The 20,720-nt window shown below is 28.9% G+C and overlaps 5 protein-coding genes across 5 annotated transcripts; 1 reads left to right on the top strand and 4 right to left on the bottom strand.

Annotated features, from left to right (window-relative positions):
- Nucleotides 1-389: 389 nt before the first annotated feature.
- PGO_070920 (hypothetical protein, conserved) lies at nucleotides 390-1,073 on the bottom strand (the record flags this gene model as incomplete). Its single annotated transcript, XM_028686965.1, has 1 exon — nucleotides 390-1,073. The coding sequence occupies one exon, from the start codon at nucleotides 1,071-1,073 to the stop codon at nucleotides 390-392; it is 684 nt and encodes a 227-aa protein (XP_028542766.1).
- A 2,491-nt stretch (nucleotides 1,074-3,564) lies between these two features.
- On the bottom strand, nucleotides 3,565-6,331 carry PGO_070910 (hypothetical protein, conserved; the record flags this gene model as incomplete). Its single annotated transcript, XM_028686964.1, has 2 exons — nucleotides 3,565-4,133; nucleotides 4,414-6,331. The coding sequence occupies 2 exons, from the start codon at nucleotides 6,329-6,331 to the stop codon at nucleotides 3,565-3,567; spliced, it is 2,487 nt and encodes an 828-aa protein (XP_028542765.1).
- Nucleotides 6,332-10,575: 4,244 nt separating this feature from the next.
- PGO_070900 (phosphatidylinositol N-acetylglucosaminyltransferase) lies at nucleotides 10,576-13,636 on the bottom strand (the record flags this gene model as incomplete). The annotated part of the gene is made up of 13 exons (XM_028686963.1): nucleotides 10,576-10,621; nucleotides 10,886-10,945; nucleotides 11,168-11,277; nucleotides 11,472-11,511; nucleotides 11,742-11,770; nucleotides 11,913-12,009; nucleotides 12,181-12,229; nucleotides 12,364-12,433; nucleotides 12,536-12,585; nucleotides 12,724-12,800; nucleotides 13,016-13,139; nucleotides 13,278-13,371; nucleotides 13,610-13,636. 13 exons carry the CDS (start codon nucleotides 13,634-13,636, stop codon nucleotides 10,576-10,578), a joined length of 873 nt encoding a protein of 290 aa, XP_028542764.1.
- A 2,740-nt stretch (nucleotides 13,637-16,376) lies between these two features.
- PGO_070890 (DNA primase large subunit) lies at nucleotides 16,377-18,425 on the top strand (the record flags this gene model as incomplete). Its single annotated transcript, XM_028686962.1, has 2 exons — nucleotides 16,377-17,953; nucleotides 18,377-18,425. 2 exons carry the CDS (start codon nucleotides 16,377-16,379, stop codon nucleotides 18,423-18,425), a joined length of 1,626 nt encoding a protein of 541 aa, XP_028542763.1.
- Nucleotides 18,426-19,029: 604 nt separating this feature from the next.
- PGO_070880 (cytosolic Fe-S cluster assembly factor NBP35) lies at nucleotides 19,030-20,367 on the bottom strand (the record flags this gene model as incomplete). Its single annotated transcript, XM_028686961.1, has 1 exon — nucleotides 19,030-20,367. The coding sequence occupies one exon, from the start codon at nucleotides 20,365-20,367 to the stop codon at nucleotides 19,030-19,032; it is 1,338 nt and encodes a 445-aa protein (XP_028542762.1).
- Between the last annotated feature and the right edge of the window lie 353 nt (nucleotides 20,368-20,720).

The raw sequence follows: 20,720 nt of genomic DNA, 5'->3' as shown, positions 1-20,720 counted from the left end.
GAAATGAGAAAAAAAGAAAAAAAAAATTATGTTTTACATAAAAATAAAATAAAAAAAAAATTTTTTAATTGGAGCATTTTTTCTTTCGAACCACGTTCGACAGAACAGAGGTAATTTTTGCCTCTTATAAAACATTTTCGATGTCACGTTCAAATTTCTAAGAAAAAAAATGTGAACGTGATGAATAAATATATATATTTGGGGGATATCTTTAAAAAAAAAAAAAAAAAAAAAAAAAAGGACAAAGGTAGGTCAAAAAATAAAATCAAAAAAGAAAAAAAAAAAAAAAAAAATGGGAAAAAAATTTATGATTAATACGATTTCGCAAGAAAGCAAAATTGGTTATATTTCCTTTTTGTCTTTTATCCCATACACTCGAGGAGTCCCTTTTAATTAATATAGTTTTTATCCGCGCATTCATTTAGGATCATATTTTGGTTTATGATTTGGTTCAAATTTCCATCCCCTTTTTGTTCCCCATTATAGATGTCATCTTCAACTCGGTTTGTCCTCTCGTTATCGTCTCCGGACACCTGAGTGTTCTTGTGTTCATCTCCCTCCCCCTTGCACACACTTAACAAATTGTTAACAAATTTAGACGAAAGAGAAGAATAGTTTTGTGGCTTTTGCAAAACCAGTTCACTGTTATTTTTCGTGATGACAATATTTTTGCTGCATATGTGAAAAATTTTCTGAATGTTCTTATTTTGTTTATCTAGAGAACTCGTTATATCCTCCACATATGCATACGCCTTATTCTCTTCATGAATAACATTGTTAAATAGTTGTATATATTTTTCTATTTCTTTTATATATTCTTTTATATCCGTTAAGGTTTCAATAAGGACTACATTTGGCTTTGCCGATCTAAGATGTACAATATCTTTTATTTTTTGTAGTCTGTCATTTATGTTATTGCATAATTCATCGCATTTTGCGGAGCAGTTTATGGACATGCTATTGTTAAAACTTCCATTTTGCTTTTGTTTATACCCGTTTTCATTTCCTGGGGTCTCATGACATAACGTTTTAATGTTTTCATTGATCAGTTTGTGACATATTTTATTTGTCATGCTGTTTATCCAAGTTGGGCTATGGTACAATGTTCCTGTCAGACGCACTCGTAAAGTGTATTCATAAATTTTTTTTTTTTCGTTACAAAAATGTCTTGCTTTCGTGAATTCAAAACTTGTCTTGTTATTGAATGTGTCCCCTTCAGGTTGCTACAAAAACAAAAAAACAGTTTACTAGCTTAGAAATAATTTAAAGGGCCCTGTTTTTTACACCTTCATCATATGCTACACAATTTTTTCCCCTTTGTGCGCACACACAATGGATAAAATGCATACTTTTTTTCTTTTTTTTTCCTGAACTGTTTTCATATGAAATTGCAGTTTGTATATATTTGTTAATAATCACTTGGTGGAATTTTTCTGGTTCATTTTAAAGATAGCTTTTAATAATCATTTGTGCTAAAATTTAGGATGTATTGGGTGCAGTACTTGTGCTATTGGGGGTTATTTTTGTGCCTTTTTTGTGCTATTTTTGCGTTATTTTTGTGCCTTTTTTGTGCTATTTTTGCGCTATTTTTGTGCTTTTTTCGTGCCTTTTTTTGTGCCTTTTTTTGTGCCTTTTTTGCGCTATTTTTGTGCTATTCTTGGCTATGTTAATGCTGTTTTTAGGCTGCGTTTCCCGTTATCTTCTTTGTGATACATTTTTGAGCAGATTTTTGTGCTATATTTTTTTTTTGCCATGTCTGAATATTTTAGCATAAAATTATGACCATGAATTGGCTAGCTGAAATGTAAGTATGTAAAAAAAAAAAAAAAAAAAAAAAATATTCACATTGCAGGCAAGAAATAAAACCCAGTTGTATGCTTAATTTTGGGATATTTTGTGAGCACAATAAAAATCATACACCTTTTTTCCTGAACTATTGTGAAAAAGTCCATTTTCATTTATGCACCCATGCGAACGCCAATATATCTTGCGCGCTAATAAACAGACTCAAAAGGGTAGAATAAGTCTCCATATCTTGTAATTAAATGATCACATGAACGATGAAAATAAATATACATCATAGGTCAAGGTGAGGAAATGAGTGTATGCAGGTAACTCAATTAGGGACATTTAAATTTTCTCATTATATAAGTTACGATACACTCCTTTCCCTACCTTCTCTAGGAAACGCCCTTTTTCCATTACAATTTTGCCAAATGATTAAGCAAAACAGTTTCTCTCCTGCTAAACCTACAACTACAGAAAAATAGAGAAAGATATTGAAAACTTTTGAAATAGAAAAAACAGGGTGCATGCGACATATGCACATTACTCATATTTATTTTTCCATTTAGAGTTTTTCAGAAAAATTACCAACTTGAAAATCAACGTATGCCAAAAAAAAAAAAAAAAAAAAAAAAAAAAATCGCTTAATTTTATACTATTATAAAAAAAAAGAAGTAGAAAAGGCAAGCTATACATTTTGCTAAGCCACACAAAGGAATGAATCTCCTAAGCGCACAGAGATCACATTTGGGTAAAGTAAAAAACAACATTTACATAACAAAAATGACTGCTTAAAAAAAATTGAAAAGCATGTTTTTTTCTGATACATATATTTGTTCATGACTTCTTTATGAAATGGAAGTATATCCATAAAATTGGAAGTTCTACAAAGTTATCCCTATTTGTTTTAACACCATGGAAATTGTTCATTTTGGTACTTTTACACTTGACACTTTTCCCCCTCCACATTATCCCCCCCCCCCATTTGACAGAACTCATTGAATTGTATTAAAACAAAAATTTTCTCAAAATAAATGTCATTTTTAAGGAAAAAAAAAAAAATAAGATTAAAACGTGAAATCCTACATGTCATGGAAACGAAATGAATACCCTTTATGTGTCTTGTTGTGTTTTATATAAAGGGATGTAAACAAATCGTGTTAATTACTAAAAAAAAAATAAAATAAAAGTGAAGTAGGAATAATGAAATGATATTAAAATAATAATATAGCAGAGCACGAGGGATAACACACAGTTGAGCAAAGGGGAATAAAAGTGGTAGACTGCTAAAAGAGGGGATCATTCGAAAATTGTATTATGCAAAAAAAAAAAAAGTTTGTTCTTTACATATGAATAGATAATGTTTATGCAAAAATATCTTTATATAAATACTTTAAGTGAATGAACTTGGAAATATGTATATAGAAAAAGGAAATTGTTGCATAAAGAGAATTTTTTATTTCTCTTTCTTTAGTGCGCGTAACATCACAATTCAGAAACAAAAAAAAAAAAAAAATGGCACAAAACGGTGACAAAAAATTATAAATGAAATCACATTAAGTGGTAGACATGTAGAATGTTGGGTTAAGTTAACAAACTGAGAGTTACAGTGAACATATAAGTTGGCAACCATACGCATACATATATACATATATATATATATATATATATATATATATATATAACCACTGTGTGCTATACCCATTCGTGTGCCGATTTGCACACATCCCACACTTTTGCATGTACAAAATGTGATCCTTATTATAATCTCCAAAGCTCCTAAGGCGAATCGTTATTCTCTGGCTCGTGATAACTTTCAAGACTTATGGAATCCATGAACTTGGACTGATGCTTGCTTTTCATGTATTTCCTAATTTGTTCATTTAGCCAAGTATAGAATTCTGAATTTTCTGTTAACCTATTAGCATAGATAGTGTCATAATTTTTGCAGGTCTTAATAATATTTTCATACATATTTTTAACAATTTTTTTAATAAAATAGATGACCATTTTAATTGGAGTATATTTAAACTCATTCTCAACATGTACAAAGAGTTCAAGAACTGTTGAATTTCCATTGTCCAAAGGATATATTAAAAAGCATAAATCAGCTGCCCTCTGTCGATCTATTTTGGGAGTGGGTTCAGGCAATTTACAATCAAAAAAAGTTACTTCATTTTTTTTTTTTCTGAATTTTTGGGGAATTTCCTTAACTTTTAATATTTCTTCATTTTTGTTTATGCTTATTTGATCACACATATTCTTGTAAAACTCGATGTCCTTCATCAATTCTGGTGGTGACTTGCAGCATAGAATTATGCACCCGAGTTCTTCTAGTGAGTTCGCACCTGTGTTTAAGGAAAAAAAAAGGAATAGCGGATAATAAAAATGGATGGGGAAATTATGACATGGAAAAACGAATTAACATTATGCATATCCATTTTTAATCCACAGGAGTTAGCACGGTCAGACGAAAGGTATGCACAAGCAAAACCGCATCTAAGTAGTGAGAGGTGAGAGGTAAGTGGTGAGCGGTGAGCGCAAAAGAATCCGAAACGCTGAACCCTAGACCCTGAGGCCACATAAACCGCTAGAAACCCCCATGTAATATATCCATTTGGTACTTACCCAAGCAGTACATCAAAGACTCCTTCTTTCCTATAATGGGATACTCATACAACTGTGCAATAAGGGCACTCGATTTTGACAAGTTTTTGATTTTTTCAGAAAAAGTTAAGAAAGGCACCCAATTTGTACTTAACTCTGTTTCACTGATAATGGACAATATTTTACTAACCTCATGAGGAATTTTTGCCCGAATATGTACAGAAATATTATTATCACTATCGACTCGATGCCACAAATCAAGATATTTATCATTTTCCTTTATCCATCCTTCTTTATTTTGTTTCGTTTTTCTAAATTTTTTAAATCTTCTTGAATATTTTTGTATAATTTTAACCATATGCCTATTACTTCCTTTTGTATGTGTTGTCGTTTCTTCTTTGGAATATTTTTTATTAACAGAGGTTTTACTGCTACTAAGTATGCTAGAACCGTTGCAATTCTTGTGGTACACTTTGTCTATTATAACTTGGTTATTGTCTTTTGTGTATCCTTCCTCCCTTCGTTTTTTGCTGTCGATCATTTGACCATTCTGTTGATTGCTCGTTTCGCAACATTCTTCACCTCTTTTCTGATTATGATGAACGTTTGCATCTTGCTGTTCCATACTTAATCCCATGGAGAATGGATTGTAGTGGAATCCTCCCACATCGGAATTCATTGTGGATTGGCGTCTAGATATTTTTCTGTTTATATTGTCATTATCTCCAAATGGAGGAGTAATATTATTGTCCAATCCATGAGTCATTATATCTGAAGCTATGCTGTTATGCTTCTCTAATGAAAAGTAATACGAATAATCACTAAGCACTGTAGACATTTCATGTAATCGAAAAAAATTTAAAATATGGAAAAGAATATGAACTTTCAAATTGTTAATATTATACTTTTCATTTTTTTCAGTACAATTTGCTTCATAATATTTTGTTAACCTGTCAACAGCCTCCTCATCATTTATTTCTTTAAAATATTCAATGTAATGTTCTATGTAATTTTTTACATGCTCAATTAGTTTCTGTGCTCTAAAAATTTTTTCATCAGATATGTATTCATCAATTTTTTGCGAAAAATTTTGAACTTGTATGAGAATGACATTTTTATCAATCTTGTCAGCAATGTTGGCATTATCACCATTTCCAACATGGTCCATAAGTGTTGTTTTTTCACTTGTTCCTTTCAAAAATAAGGATGGCGAACCAGTTTCGTTATGTACACTACTGCGGTATGATATTCTGTTCTTGTTACTCATGTTATATGAATCATTTTTTTTCTCTTCACTTTCATCGTTTGTACCCTCTTCTAAGGAATGTAAATTTATTGAATGACTTTGAATTCTAAGTGTATTATCTTCAAGCGAGTTCTCAAATGGGTTAGTTGCATCGATGTTATCACCTAGATCATCTTGTTTCTGCCCCCTTAGTGCATTATCACTATCAGGGTTATTATCATTATTATTATCATTATTATTGACATTATTATTGACATTATTATTGACATTATTATTGACATTATTATTGACATTATTATTGACATTATTATTACTGTTATTCACACTACGAGTGTTCGCGTTATTGGGCCCTGCTTCTTTGAATGATACTCCATCTTTTACTTGCACATCAGAGTTACATCTTTCATCTTCACTATTCTGACAATTATCACTCCAACAAAAAAGACTTCCCTTCTTGCTGTTATCTACCGAATTGGCAGTAGGACCTTCCTGCTGATTTCCATTACAAAAAAACTTATTTTTATTACAAAAAAAATTATCAGTAATAAAAAAATGATTTGAGTCAACTGTTAATTCTGAATTTTCCATATCATCGTTTATGTCATCCTTTTTCTGAGAACAGCTCAGATATCTACAAACTGTAAACCATAAGTCTTGCACGTCACAGTGCTGTTTGTTATCTCCTTCTATCATATTGTCATCATGTGTTGAAGCCGTTGTATCATTATTTTCATCTTGTAAATCCTCATGGTCTTCGGTTCCTTCTTGTGTTTCCTTTTTATTATTCTGACAGTTATGTTGTAACTCTCCAAATGTTAAACCTGCATGTGCGTAATCGTTTGGTGTGAAAAAGGTCTCTTAAGTTATTGTTGTTTTTGTAGGGGCGCGCTTATTTGGCGCTATTTTTTCCATTTTCCATATTTGCTATTTTTTTATTATTCATTTTTTTTTTCCCATTTGGTATAACCACATTAGGGGCATATGTCCTTTTTCTTTCCCCTTTCCTTTTGCGCATTTTTTTTTTTTTTTTTAAATTGTGTACCTGGATTTTGGATAACTTCGCTTTCAACTTCCATTTGGGAAAATTCGCTTTTCTCAATAAATTACAAAAATAAACCCTTAACATGTATTAGGATTTTTTTTTTTTTTTTTTTTTTTTTTTCTGTAATTCCCTCTGTGCAGGTTCTACTACTGAGATGTTGTTAGGCTGAGGTAAGGTGATGTAACAACATACGTTTTGATGATGTGTGAAATTATTTTTTTTTAAAAATTCCGTTCTTGTTCTGATTTTTGTATAGAATATATTTCTTTTTCTTGCTGTTGTGCATATGCAATGTTCGTAAGAATTAGTTCGATCTAGGTTAAAATAATCGAAACTGTTAATTATAGTTATATTTAAGTATTTTTTTTAAACTGTTATATTTTTTTTTTTTTTTTTTTTTTTTTTTTTTTTTTTGTTTAAAATTTGAAAAAAAAAAAAAAAATTAATAAATAAATAAAAAAATAATTTATTTTTTTGGTTTTTTTTTTTTTTTTTTTTTTTTTTTTTTAATTTTTTTTTTCTTTTTTTAAATTTTATTAATTTTTTTTTTTTATTTTTTTTTTTTTTTTTTTTAATTTTTTTTTTTTTTTTTTTTTTTTTTTTTTTTTTTTTCTTTTTACGTTAAAATATGAAAAAAAAAAAAAAAATTAATAAATAAATAAAAAAATAATTGACTTTTTTGGTTTTTTCTTTTTTTTTTTTTTTTTATTTGTAACTTTTTTTTTCACTTGCTGTTTACTACACTTGCATTTGGTTAACCAACCATTCTCGCATGTGTGCCTGTTTCCAATAAAGCGGGTGATTAAGGTTTACCATTCTTTTCTCTATCAGAATTTTTGGCACCACTTCTCTATCGTTCTTTCTTCAAAGATGCTTTCTTTTTGTTTCGCCTTTTTATTCTATGGGTCTCGCACCACGGTTACCCTAGTCCTGTTTTTTTTTTTTTTTTTTTTTTTTTTTTTTTTTTTTTTTTTTTTTTTTTTTTTTTTTTTTTTTTTTTTTTTTTTTTTTTTTTTTTTTTTTTTTTTTTTTTTTTTTTTTTTTTTTTTTTTTTTTTTTTTTTTTTTTTTTTTTTTTTTTTTTTTTTTTTTGTTCTGTTCTGTTCTGTTCTGTTCTGTGCGTGTTGTGAATTGATGTGTCGTTTCATTCAGTTTTACTCCGCTTTGTTTTGTGCTATTTCGTGCTAGATCATTTCACCAAAATCTTTTCCCTCTTCGCCTTTTTTTTTTCTTTTTTTGCTGCCTTCCCTATATTTTAACTTCTTTCTTTCTTTATTTATTTTTATTATTCCTCACAACCATATGTTGTTCTCGCGTACCGTATTATATGTGCCTCTATTTTTCATAAATACTTTGAACAAATATATATTCGTTAAGTAGTCCCCTTTTTTTCTTTTTTTCTTCTTTTTTTATATTATTTATTTTTTCCTTTATGTTTTTTATTCTAGTACATATATAACTGAATTTTTCCAATTCTGCTAAGTTGTCAAACTTGATAAAAATGCTAAATATACTAATTTTGTCAAACCTTCTAAAAATTGCTAAATATGTAAAAAAAAAAAAAAAATTTTCTTTTTGAGGAACTTAAATAATTTAGTGATGTTGCTTTTTTTTTTTTTTTTTGGGGAATTCCCTCTTTATTTTTAAGATTGAATTACACTCTTGAATTTCACTTTTGTTTTTACTTTGATTAACATTTTTTTTTTTTTTTTTTTTTACACACCTTTTACTTCTGTTTTTGACATCACGTATATAGGTAACAGTAAAGTAACATAATTTTTCAAAATTTTTTATTATGTTCATTTGTGCAAAGGGGAAAGAAGCCGGCAATTTTTAAAACTTTTCTGTATATCACACTTCCATTCCCCATTTAATTCATTCTTATTAATCTGTTGCACGATTAACACTTTTTTTTATCTTTCTTTTTTTTTTTTCTTAATTTGTGTAAGCAGAGTTGTGACAGTGTATGACAACTCCGGAAACCTTGTTGTCCTATTACGTTTTTTTTTCTTTTCCTTTTTTTTTTTTTTTGTCACAACTCCTCTTTTTCACTCCGTTTTATTCACATTCTGATGGCAGTACAAAATTATTTTAACGTCATGAACATTAAAATGAGAAATATCTTTATCATTCAATTTAAAGTTTTATTTGAAATCTTGAAAAATAGTCACACAATATTATTCTGTTGGATTGTACTTCGAACATGTAAATCTGCAAATATATGTAAATCATCCGATTGGAGAAGCACTAATATGAATACAACGATGAAAAAACCTATAAAATATCACATGTGTGGATTAGACACTTCTACGTATATTTATCATCACATAGTGTTTACTTAAATAAATTGCATCCAATTTTGAAGCACTCGGATAACTTTTAAAATTTTTGATTTTCATAAAGTTTTAACCCGCAAGGGAATTTTCTTTCTTGGTTCTGATTTGAAATTTGTTCGGTTTTCGTGAAATAAAGCGAATCAATTTGAACTTTTTATTCAAAATGATACTACATGGTTGCATAAGACAGGAATATCACATTTACAATCCTACAATCACATCACAAATGTCAAATTAGACTATTCCAGATCTCTTATTTTATTTTATTTTATTTTTATTTTTTTTTTTTTTCCTCATTACAAGAACAAATTCAGGCGTTAAAGCGAATTAAACATTAAATATCAGTGTTAAAAATAGCCAATAAAGAGAGAAAAAAAAATAAAATAAAAAATAAAAAAAAACATAATATATAGTGCATAATTATCAAAATTGGCAAACGTGCCCAACGTGATAAAAAAATAAAACCAGGGAAAAAAGACAATCTAATTAAATTCCCATATTTGCACATTTCCAAAAAAGAAAAAAAAAAAAAAAAAAAAAAAAACTATAAAAAAACAAATCTATAAAAAAGAAAAAGATAATGTCATTTTCTGATAATTGGAAAATTACCAAAACGATAAATAGATGTGCAAGCAGGTCTCTGTTGATGTGTGAATATCTGTGTATATATTCCAGTATGACCTTACGCATACGAGAATATTCTCACTTGCGAGGATACATTTTCAGGTGCACACGAGTGAAACACTGCTTAGACAGTTTTCTCCTTAGCTTAATCACCCGGTTAGGTGAGGCTCAAAAAATAAAATAAAACAAAATAAGAAGAAGAAAAAGAAAAAGAAGATGAGGAAACCGAAGGGTAGGACTGTCTATACACATAACAAATGTACAGAAGAAAAAACGAAAATTTCTTCGTTCCCTTAAAAGAAAAAAAAAAATAAAACACAGAACTCATAAATAAATGTTCAAAAAGAAATAATGCTATTTAAACAAAAAAATAAAATAAAATAAGATAAAAAGGAAAAGAATACGTAACATATTTTTTACGTCTCAAAATAGGTATTAAATTATTTTATTCATTTCCCTGTTCCGCAAATTATGAACGAATATTTATTCTATCTGTAAAAATATCTAATTGTTTTTTGTATTTTTATTTTATTTATTTTTTTTTTTTTTCCTCATAATCCACTCTTATATGTGTGGAGAAAATAGCATTTTATTTCGGTTCTTATACATAAAGGTTTCTCTTCATTGAAGTATAACAACTTCGTGTTTATCTGCGTATACACCTGTCTATCTATATATACATGCAAATAAATATACATACACATATAATACATGTTTTGTTCAGAATACACACCATTACTTGTTCACAATATGCAAATTGAAAAAGACCAACAAATGCAAATTTATTTCCTATTTGTGAATTGTGATACATGTAAAAAAGCAATTGTGGGGTACACAGAAAATTCGTTTGAGTAAATTTGCAAAACATATAGAGAAGTAAATAATAAATGTGGTTCACATTCTGGTTATGCATTCTCACTCTTATATATTTTTATTTTATGTTGATGGAATAGCACAAATATCCCATGGTCCTTCAAGTTTGCTAAAATAAGGGAGAAGTGTAGAAGTGATACATAAGTGAAGAAACTTGTGGATGTATCCTGTTACATACATTCTTACGCACTCTGTTACGAACGTTGTTACGCGTGTTGTATTCTCGTCGGAATGGAGATGAATTTCCTCTTATTACACACTTGTGTTTCAAGTGTATATGTTTTATCCTTCTTTTTCCTTCTTTTTCCTTCTTTTTCCTTCTTTTTCTTCCTTTTTTTTTTTTTTTTTTTTTTTTTCACTCTGCTATGCTTACGTTTTTAAATTGTGTTTTTTCACAAAAAAGGCAGGAACGACAAAAATGAGGAAAGTATGCCTACAAGGAGGGAAAAATATATAAAAGTTATCAAGCACATGTTTTTCTGATGAATATATGTTTTCATTGGAATACATCTGTATGTATATACCCGAACATACTTTCATGCAGATGAGCAATGAACTATCCACGTACACATTCACATGCAAGCATAAATATATTAACAAATGTGTAATCAAACATTAATACAAAATGTGAAAAAACAAAGTTGGCTAAACTCACCCGATGAGGTTTATGTAAAACAGCATGACAGAAATGCTTCTTATACAGAGGGATAAAATTAGGAACATCAGGGGGAATAAGACGTAGTTGTAATAATTAATGTTTTTTAACTGAATAGGGAAGGAAAAAAAATGAAACAAAGTAGTAAAATAAAGTAGTGAAACAAAATAGTGAAACAAAATAGTGAAACAAAATAGTGAAACAAAATAGTAAAATAAAAAAAAAAAAATGAACCAAAGTCGTAACAGTTCAATATAGCAATTTCGTTATTTCGTTTTATGGGATCAATAATTAGGTTGATTACGGCTATGGTTTGAACGATGAAGGGGGTATAAAAAAAAAGTCTGAATGAGAAAAGGGATAATTTGTGTGCTGTTTAAACAATTTTAAACTGGTCATTAAATAGGCAGACACTGCAACCGATGAACAGTAGTACAGTGATCACTTTGTCGTCTAATACTGACAAGACATATAATATTATGTGCCATTTCCTGATGTTTTCATTCTAAAAAATAATGAATAACCATGGTGACACATTTTTTAATGAGAAACAATCTCTTTTTTCTGGACTTACGTTGAGGAAAAAAAGAGGAAGGAAAATATCTAAAGTGCAAAAAGAGAAGAAATTTCTATCAGTACATATAATGTGTAATATGCAAGTTTCTTAGTGAACTATAGCAAGGGGAAAAATAAAATAAGGAAAAAAAAATAATATTTGCCTGTCTACTTTTTAAAGTGATGCTACCTGAACAATGGAGGAAAGACGAGACCCCAATATGACACTTGCGATAACGACACAGCTCAAAGACGTTGAATCGAATATATCTATATTTTCATTTTTCCTAAATAAGAGAAGTAGTAACAAAATATAAAAAAAAAAAAAAAAAAAAAAAATTTAAGAGGAGAATTTTTGGAAATCATTTAAAGGTGCAATGTTATAGACATGTTAACACATGTGTGAACAATTATATGCACATAGTTCTACAAGTCCAAATAGTGAATTGTGCTCTTACTCATATATAAATCCGTAATTATGAAACATAAGATGAATGAGCAGCAGCACTTGTATTTGAAAAAGGGAAAAGAAAAAAAAAAAAAATTGTCACAAATTTAATGCAATCTAGAAAAATATTAAAAATATATATAACAACAAAATAGATTAAAATAAAGTTTTGAAATTCAAAATAGTTAATTACATATGGAAACTAAATAAACCGTGTCGTCAGTGTGTGTTTGAGTTAGGCTAATTAGCACGGGGGATAATATCTTCAAAAGGGAAAGAATACATATTACGAGAATTTTGTGTACTTTAAAATATGTGAAAACAAATAAAAAGGGAAAATTCTTTAATTCTGTATCATTGTTTACCCATATAATTCCAATAATAATTACAGTGTCTAGAATGTTCTTAAAGGAACCTGAAAAAGGGTAAATGGAGAAATGTCAGTATAACTGTGTATACATAAGGTGAGGAAAGAGGGGGGAGGAGGGAAATGTGCTTATTCGATTATTTCTTCATTTTTTTGCCCACATACTCTTTTTTTTTTTTTACTTACAATTAATCGATTTATGAACTTCATAAATTAACACTTCCTTCAGTATTATTATGGTACTGCTGGCTGCGTATATTAACCTGTAGGAGTAAAATGAAGAAATTATTCAATCTATTTGTTAATGGACATTTGAAATGGTCCATTTCGTTTAATAGTTCAGTCGTTCAATCGTTCAATCGTTAGGTTGTTGTTTCGTCATTTCGTGAATTCATCATTTTGTCAATTCGTGAATTCGCTAATTCGTTCGCAAGTCCACTCTTTTTCTTTTTTTTTTATTTCTGCAAACAAGTCGTACCTATGAGACGCTATATTTTTATCAATGCAATGGTAAGCCAAGATAAGAAAGAGAACAAGAATTATTTGATGATTAACGCATAGCATGCTGTGGCAAACATGGGAATATTTGTACTTGATGCCAACTGAAGGAGCGCAGGAAGAAAATATGCAGTGAAACAATGTAACGTAGCGAACCAAGTTTACATGTGCTTATTATGTTTCATGATGTAGATATATGTCTGAATCATGCTTTTAAAGAAAAAAATTTAAATTTTATGTACAATTGGTTAGAAGAGAACTTAGAAAACTTTTGTGCACATAGTTGTCTGGGTACCCCTGGTCTTCATATAATATTTTTCTCCATTTCTTTTTCCTCTTAATAGAGAAGAATAATCATGCAAATATTGCATTCATGTGTGTATACAAATGAAGTGAATAAAATATATTGGGTATTTTATTGGTGTGTTTTTACACCTTAAGGGAAAATAAAAATGTAGAAACATCTTTGCCATTTAACTTTCTCCTAATATTGTAGCGCTCCATGTTTAAGTATATTTTCCATTTTTTTTTTTTTTTTTTAAATTTTGTTTCTTTGAAAAGAAGCCTTATTTACCATTCCACTTTTATCAGTACTATTCATTTTATGATCCATTCATAAAAGCTATGAACGGTTTTTTTATAAAATATTCCTAGTTCAGGTAAATAAGAAAAAAAAAAAAAAAAAAAAAAAAGCTAACGTGTTTATGTCCTTTTGTATATGCTTATATGTATCATCCCCCATATGCAATACATTTGGACATTCAAATATTGTGATATTTGCTTGTTGAGTTTAAACAAATACTGAAATATATTAAAACACAATTTGCAGTTGTGTGAATGTAACCTTAGTTATTAGATGAGAGTAAAAATATGTTCAGTTGAAATTTCTTAGCTGGGTTTAAAAAAAAGAATAAAAAAGAAAAAAAAAAGGGTAATATATGATTGTTCCTTGAATGTTTATTTTTTTATTTTTTTGCATGACCTGTTAATAATGTTCATTAAAATAACATTATTACAATTGTGTGTTAATTTGCACATGTATGCTTAAGCATATGTTCCCTCTTTTGTGCCTAAGTAGGGGTCTTATTTAATCTTTTTTTAATCTCTTTTTAATCTCTTTTTAATCTCTTTTTAATCTCTTTTTAATCTCTTTTTAATCTCTTTTTTTTTTTTTTTTTTTTTTTTTGCCAAATTTAGCAAAGAAAAAACTAAAATATTATAGTCTAAAAATGTTAATCCCTATTCACAAAAAGTTAGGAGAATAGATCAAGGAATGAAATACTATAATTCCCTGAAATAGACCATGCACATGGTGGGGATTTTTTTTTTTATTTTTTTTTTATTTTTTTTTTATTTTTTTTTTATTTTTTTTTTTTTTTTTTTTTTTTTTTTTGCCAAATTTAGCAAAGAAAAAACTAAAATATTATAGTCTAAAAATGTTAATCCCTATTCACAAAAAGTTAGGAGAATAGATCAAGGAATGAAATACTATAATTCCCTGAAATAGACCATGCACATGGTGGGGATTTTTTATTTTTTTTTTCTCTCTAAATGTACACATTTTAAGCTCACACATATTTGTTATTCAAAAAGGACAAACAAACCATCAAAATAACAAATTGGAAATGTTATGAGAAAGAAAAAAAAAGAAAATCAAGTGATAATTTTTTCTTTGAAAAGAATAGATTAATTTCTGCTTGTTAATTGGGGAGGTGTACACATAAAAATATATACATCTTTTTAAAAAAAAGAAAAAAAAAAAAGAAAAAACTACAATTAACTTTGACATATTAATTGTATACCTTTAAAAATAGTAACTTTAAAAATGGTTTAGTGATCATACATACAGTTTTTTTTTTTTTTTTTTTTTTCTTAATGCAGAGAAACTTTGGGGGGAAAAATAAAATTGGACCTTGTGGAAATTTGTTACATATTTCTTTTTTTTACAATATTTAAGTGTAATCTAATGGGCGAAGAGCTACAAATTTTAAAAAGGGGAATTTCTCATTCTTGATGGACATTTAAGGAACAACCAAGAGACGTTAGGGAGATTGGTTAAAAAGAAGGGGTTTTAATTGTTTTACCTAAACTTTGTCAAATGTTGATCTCATGAATATTGAGTGAAATGGGGGTTTTGGGTAAAAATGTGAACACCTGTTACTCGCAATTGCCTTTATTTGTATGCGAATTCCCTTTTCCTTTCTCCTTGCATAATAAACGCATTCCACTTTTCTTTTACATCTTAAAAATATGTTCACTTATTTCTCGTGTTTTTTTATTCCCGTACTATTTTCCTCACGTTTATTCCCATTCATCCATTTATTTTATTATATTATTTTTATTATTATTTTTTTTTTCATTTTTTACTTTATTTTTTTATCGGAGACAAATTTTCACCTTTTCCCACCACGCGTGTTAGATTCGTATGCATTTAATATTGTTTAAAAAAGTGTAGAAATTATATGTGCGCAAGCTTTTCAAAAAAAGGAGACAAACTTTTGTTCCAATTTTGCAGCAGTTCATGATAGCCCATTATGGAAAGGCATACGAAAAAAACAATATAGCAAAATAGCAATACAGAAAAATAGCAATACAGCAAAATAGCAAAACAGCAAAATAGCAAAACAGCAAAATAGCAAAACAGCGAAATACGAAAAGCTTGCCATAAAGTGTTATAAGGCACGATTGTACGACAATAGGGGAGAAAAGGAAGCAATTTTTTTTTTTATTTATAATAATTATCCCTAAAAGCATGCTTACTTGAAAGATGTGCCTTTTTACAAGAGCTTAAAAAATATCATTGCAACGTGACCTACTTTTTATTTTCCCTAATACATACATATATACACAAACACACACGAAAAACGCTTATTCACTTTTTTTTTTTTTTTTATGACAATTTGGAATACATTAGAAGCAGCGGTTTGGAGTGAGTATTTCGTCTTTTAAGCGAAAGAATCGAAAGAAGCGAAAGGAACACATTTAAGTGTAATTGCATGGATGGGATAATTTCCCCTTTGCACTTCCCACGGTAATGTACATAATGGAAAATGCATATAATAGCCATTATACTCTCGAATAACATAGGATTTAAATCACTTATTTTTCCAAGTACCGTGTGTCAAATCGACCATTCTTTGGACGCCGTACATGATGCTCATTAGGGAAGCCAACCAAGCGATTGTTAGGTACGAACTCATATAAGTGTATATATATATATATATATATGTATGTATGTGCATATATATATATCTACACTTATATGAGTTCGTACCCCACACACATACACACGTGGGGCACATCGGCCAATCTCGAAAAGACATTCTGTCAAAGAAACCATCATGATCGTCAGAAAAAGGTCCATAAACGGCACGCCAATCGAGAAGGGAAGGGAAAATGAGAAGAAACTCCAAAACATCACAATAAAAAATTACGAAATAAACAGTAATGATAAGAAAAGGAATTTTTTTGACTACTATGGGTGTATATACCCATTTAATATGCCCATAAGTTTGTACAAATATGCGCCTATTTTTGGATATTGTAGTTTAAGTGATTTTCAAGAAATAGGGGCAAAACGACTAGCTCTGTTACAATTTTTGGATACGTGTACAATCAGTGGGGAAGAGGAAAGAGATACTTTTAGCAATAAAGGAAGATTGGAAAAAAGTTTTCATGGGAATAATTATAATGAAAATAAAAGTAAGCAAATAAGACAAAAAATATATGAATATAAATTTGGAATTCAATCAATGAAAAATTATAGTAAAGAAGAAATGGAAAATATAATAATGACAGACTTACTGTCTCATTATATTTTAAGAATAGCTTTTTCCAAAGATAGAGAAAAACAACAATGGTTTTTGAAACAAGAATTAAAATTATTTACATTTCGATTAAATGAATTAAAAAATATTAATGTACTTAATACACAAAACCTTGCAGAAAGTGAAAGAGGTTTAATTCATTTGTTAAAAAGAGAAGATCTAAATTATGATTACATATCAAAACCAGCGGTATCATCCCTTGTTGCAAGAGATGAGGAATGGGAAAAATATACATCGTTTATACCAAATAAGGATACTATTGAAAAAGTATTTAAAATTCCATTTTTCCCTGATGCATATTTTTTAGTGAAAGATCATAAAGTATGTGTAGATAAAGCCATTGCCTATGTTCCGGATATATATCTAGATTCAATTTTGATTACTCAATTTAAAATAAACATAAAAGAATCTTTTAAATATTTGGATCAAAATGAAAAATTATTACTATCTGTTCAGAATGATAATAGAATATCATCGTTCCTTGCAGCATTACCAAAAGCATATGTTGCAAAAGATTATAGGCAAAATTATGAGCACACTCAGGAAACTAGATTAATGCCACAAAATATATATAATGTTTATAAACAATCTTTCCCTCCTTGTATGCGTAGAATATTTGTTAATTTTTTAAAAGAAAAACATTTAAAACATTGGGGAAGGCAACAATTGTGGTTATTTTTAAAAGGAGCCGGTATGACATTAGAAGAAAATATTCAAGTTAATAGATCCATATGGATGCAACCCGACAAATTCGACAAAGAACATAGATATACTATACGTTACATGTATGGAAAAGAAGGGAAAAAAACAGATTTTAGTCCCTATAATTGCTCCAAAATTATAAATAACTTCCCTGTTCCTTCTAGTGGTGATACACATGGTTGTCCTTTTAAAAATTTTGATGACTCTCATTTAAGAAGTCTTTTATTCTTCTTTGGACTAACCGATGATCAGATAAAAAATATCATGCCCTTAAAAAAAAACAATGAATATCAGTTGGCATGTGTGAAGTTTTTCATGGAAATGCACCCTGGGTCCACAGCCGACGGGGTTGGCAACCATCCAAATTCGTATTACATCGAAAGTAGAAAGTCCGTTATAAAAAAAAAAATAAGAAAAATAAGAAAAATAAGAAAAATAAGAAAAAATATGAAAAAATAAGAAAAATAAGAAAAATAAGAAAAATAAGAAAAATAAGAAAAATAAGAAAAATATGAAAAAATATGAAAAAATAAGAAGAAATATGAAAAAATAAGAAAAAATAAGAAGAAATATGAAAAAATAAGAAAAAATATGAAAAAATAAGAAAAAATATGAAAAAATAAGAAAAAATAAAAAAAAAAAAAAAAAAAAGGCTAAGATGATAAGTCCATCCGAATTATTACCCCACGGTTCTCAATTGTATGCTCATTCTCTCATGGGAAGGGCGTATCTAATCAGTTGACCAATTGCTCAACTGCTAATCTGGAAAAATATAAAAAAAAAAATTTCCCCTTTTCTTTTTTCCATAACAGGTACTACAAATCGAAGACAACAAACTCAGAAAAGGCTCCCGATACTTGAGCACTTCCCTGTGGACAATTGTGACGAAAAAAAAAAAAAAATAAAATAAAAAAATAAATTATAATAAAACAAAACAAAATAAAACAAAATAAAACAAAATAATAAAATAATAATAAAAGAAACGCGTGAAAAATGGGACCTCTCTCTCTATTGAGTTAAAAGAGAACATATGTTATCCTCGATGCACTACGGAGGGACCGTAGGAATGTGGCATAATTCACTCCCAGCAAGCAGAGTCATAGGCGTATATATTTATTCTGTGCAAACATATTTGTGCATCCACGCTTCCACGGGGTCACACTCGTTATATATTTCTTTCCTTTTCTTTTTTTTTTTTTTTTTTTTTTTTGTGTATATGTGTGTGCGTTTTTCTTTTTTAAGAAACGTTCCATAAATAAATAAACATCTTTTACGTAAACTTTTCACTATTCATAAACATTTTCTTCCACGCTATAAATAAGAAATGTATGCGGGAGGTATGTGTGCACCCAATAAATGAGATACAAGCGCACTTTGAACATTTTGATATATATATATATATATATATATATATATATATATATATATATATATATATATATATATATACATAACTATGCAGCATTCATTTGGGCTTTTCCTCAATGAGTTGGCTAATTTCATTCAATAATTTTTGAAGCGTTTGAACATGTGATGAATTAAATTCTTCTCCATCCCTGTTTTGTTGCCCTGTTGCATTGTCTTGCTCATCCATATGATTGGATAAATGGAGATAATTTTGATATATTTTTTGGATGAAAAATTTACATAATTGAAAAATTTCCCTAGATGATGAACTAGAAGGATCCAAATCACAACAACCAATACCCTGTTGACAAGCATCAATGAGATTTTGATTAAATGTTATTTTCCCGGCATAATTAACATTCATTTCTGCGCACATTTTTTCAACAGTGTAATTTGACACAAATATAGATTGGTGCATATTTTCAATTACTCCCAAAATAGGAATATTCGTTTTTTTACAAAATTCAATTTCTTTCTTAACATCACATATGGATAATATATGGGGAGTAGTAACTATTAAACAACCATCTAAATTATTTTTTAAATAAGAACAAATGGTTAAGTGTTCATCACTAGTTCCAGGGGGAGTGTCTATAATTAAAAAATCCTGATTCTTCCAGTATACGTCACATAAAAATTGTTTGATTAGTCCATTTTTTTTGGGACCTCTCCATATAACTGGGTCATCAAAATTAGGTAATAAATATCCAACAGACATAATTGATAAATTATTTTTATATATCGGAACCCATCCATTCATACTATAATTAACATCATGATTTAATGTTTGCGTTAAGACAGGGATAGATGGGCCACATATGTCAATGTCCAACAACCCTACATCATAATTTAAGTGAGATAATGAAAAAGCTAATTGAGATGCTACCGTTGATTTTCCTACTCCTCCTTTTCCAGATAAAATCAAAATTTTGTATTTTACATTTTTTAAATTCTCTTGGATTTGATTATAAATTTGATTTTTTTCCTGCTCTTTTTCTTTTCTCAGTTCTGGATTATTGCAAATTTTTCGGTTTGGGCAGCCTTCGCAAACTTTGGATTTCCCTGCCTTTTCGTTTTCCATGCCTGGGCATCCTTCAGGAATTTCCTCATCTTCATTTTCCTTATGTTCACTATTATATTTGTGTTCCTTATTATTTTTCTTTCTTCGGTACAATTTTCGCACTTCACATTTTCTGATGATTCTCTCCACTGTGCAAGTCAGACATCTGGTAAGTTTTCTCCTATTCAAAAATAAGTAGCTTATCGCTAGTCCTGTCAATGATCCTAGCAAAAGGGGCATGCAGTTTCTCTTCGCGTAGGAATACATGGAAAACGGCCTTTTGTTTTGTCTCTTTTTTTTTTTACTACATGCGCGTATATATATATATATATACATACATATACATACATATACATATACATATACATATACATATACTTTTTTGTGTCTGAGTAATCTCAGAATGTGTTACATAAGCTCGAAAAGGTGTAGATTATTCTGTCAACATTTATGATTCCATCCGTTCTGTGAGCATACGGAATTTGTGCAACAACGTGAATAAGCAACAGCAGAATTTCTTTCCGCGTTTTTTTTCTTTTTCACAAACACATGCTACTATGAAAATGTGGCTTAAAAAAGAAGAAAAAAAAAAAAAAAAAATTTTTTTCTTTTTTTTTCAATTTTGAACTCTCACGTTTTTGTATATTGGTTTTTTATTCTCATAATTTAGGCGATGTTCTACGGTGGGG

The sequence above is a fragment of the Plasmodium gonderi genome (assembly GCF_002157705.1).
Source record: "Plasmodium gonderi DNA, contig: Chr07, whole genome shotgun sequence".
In the NCBI taxonomy this organism is placed as follows: Eukaryota; Apicomplexa; class Aconoidasida; order Haemosporida; family Plasmodiidae; genus Plasmodium; species Plasmodium gonderi.
This window is presented reverse-complemented; position numbering and strand designations above follow the sequence as displayed.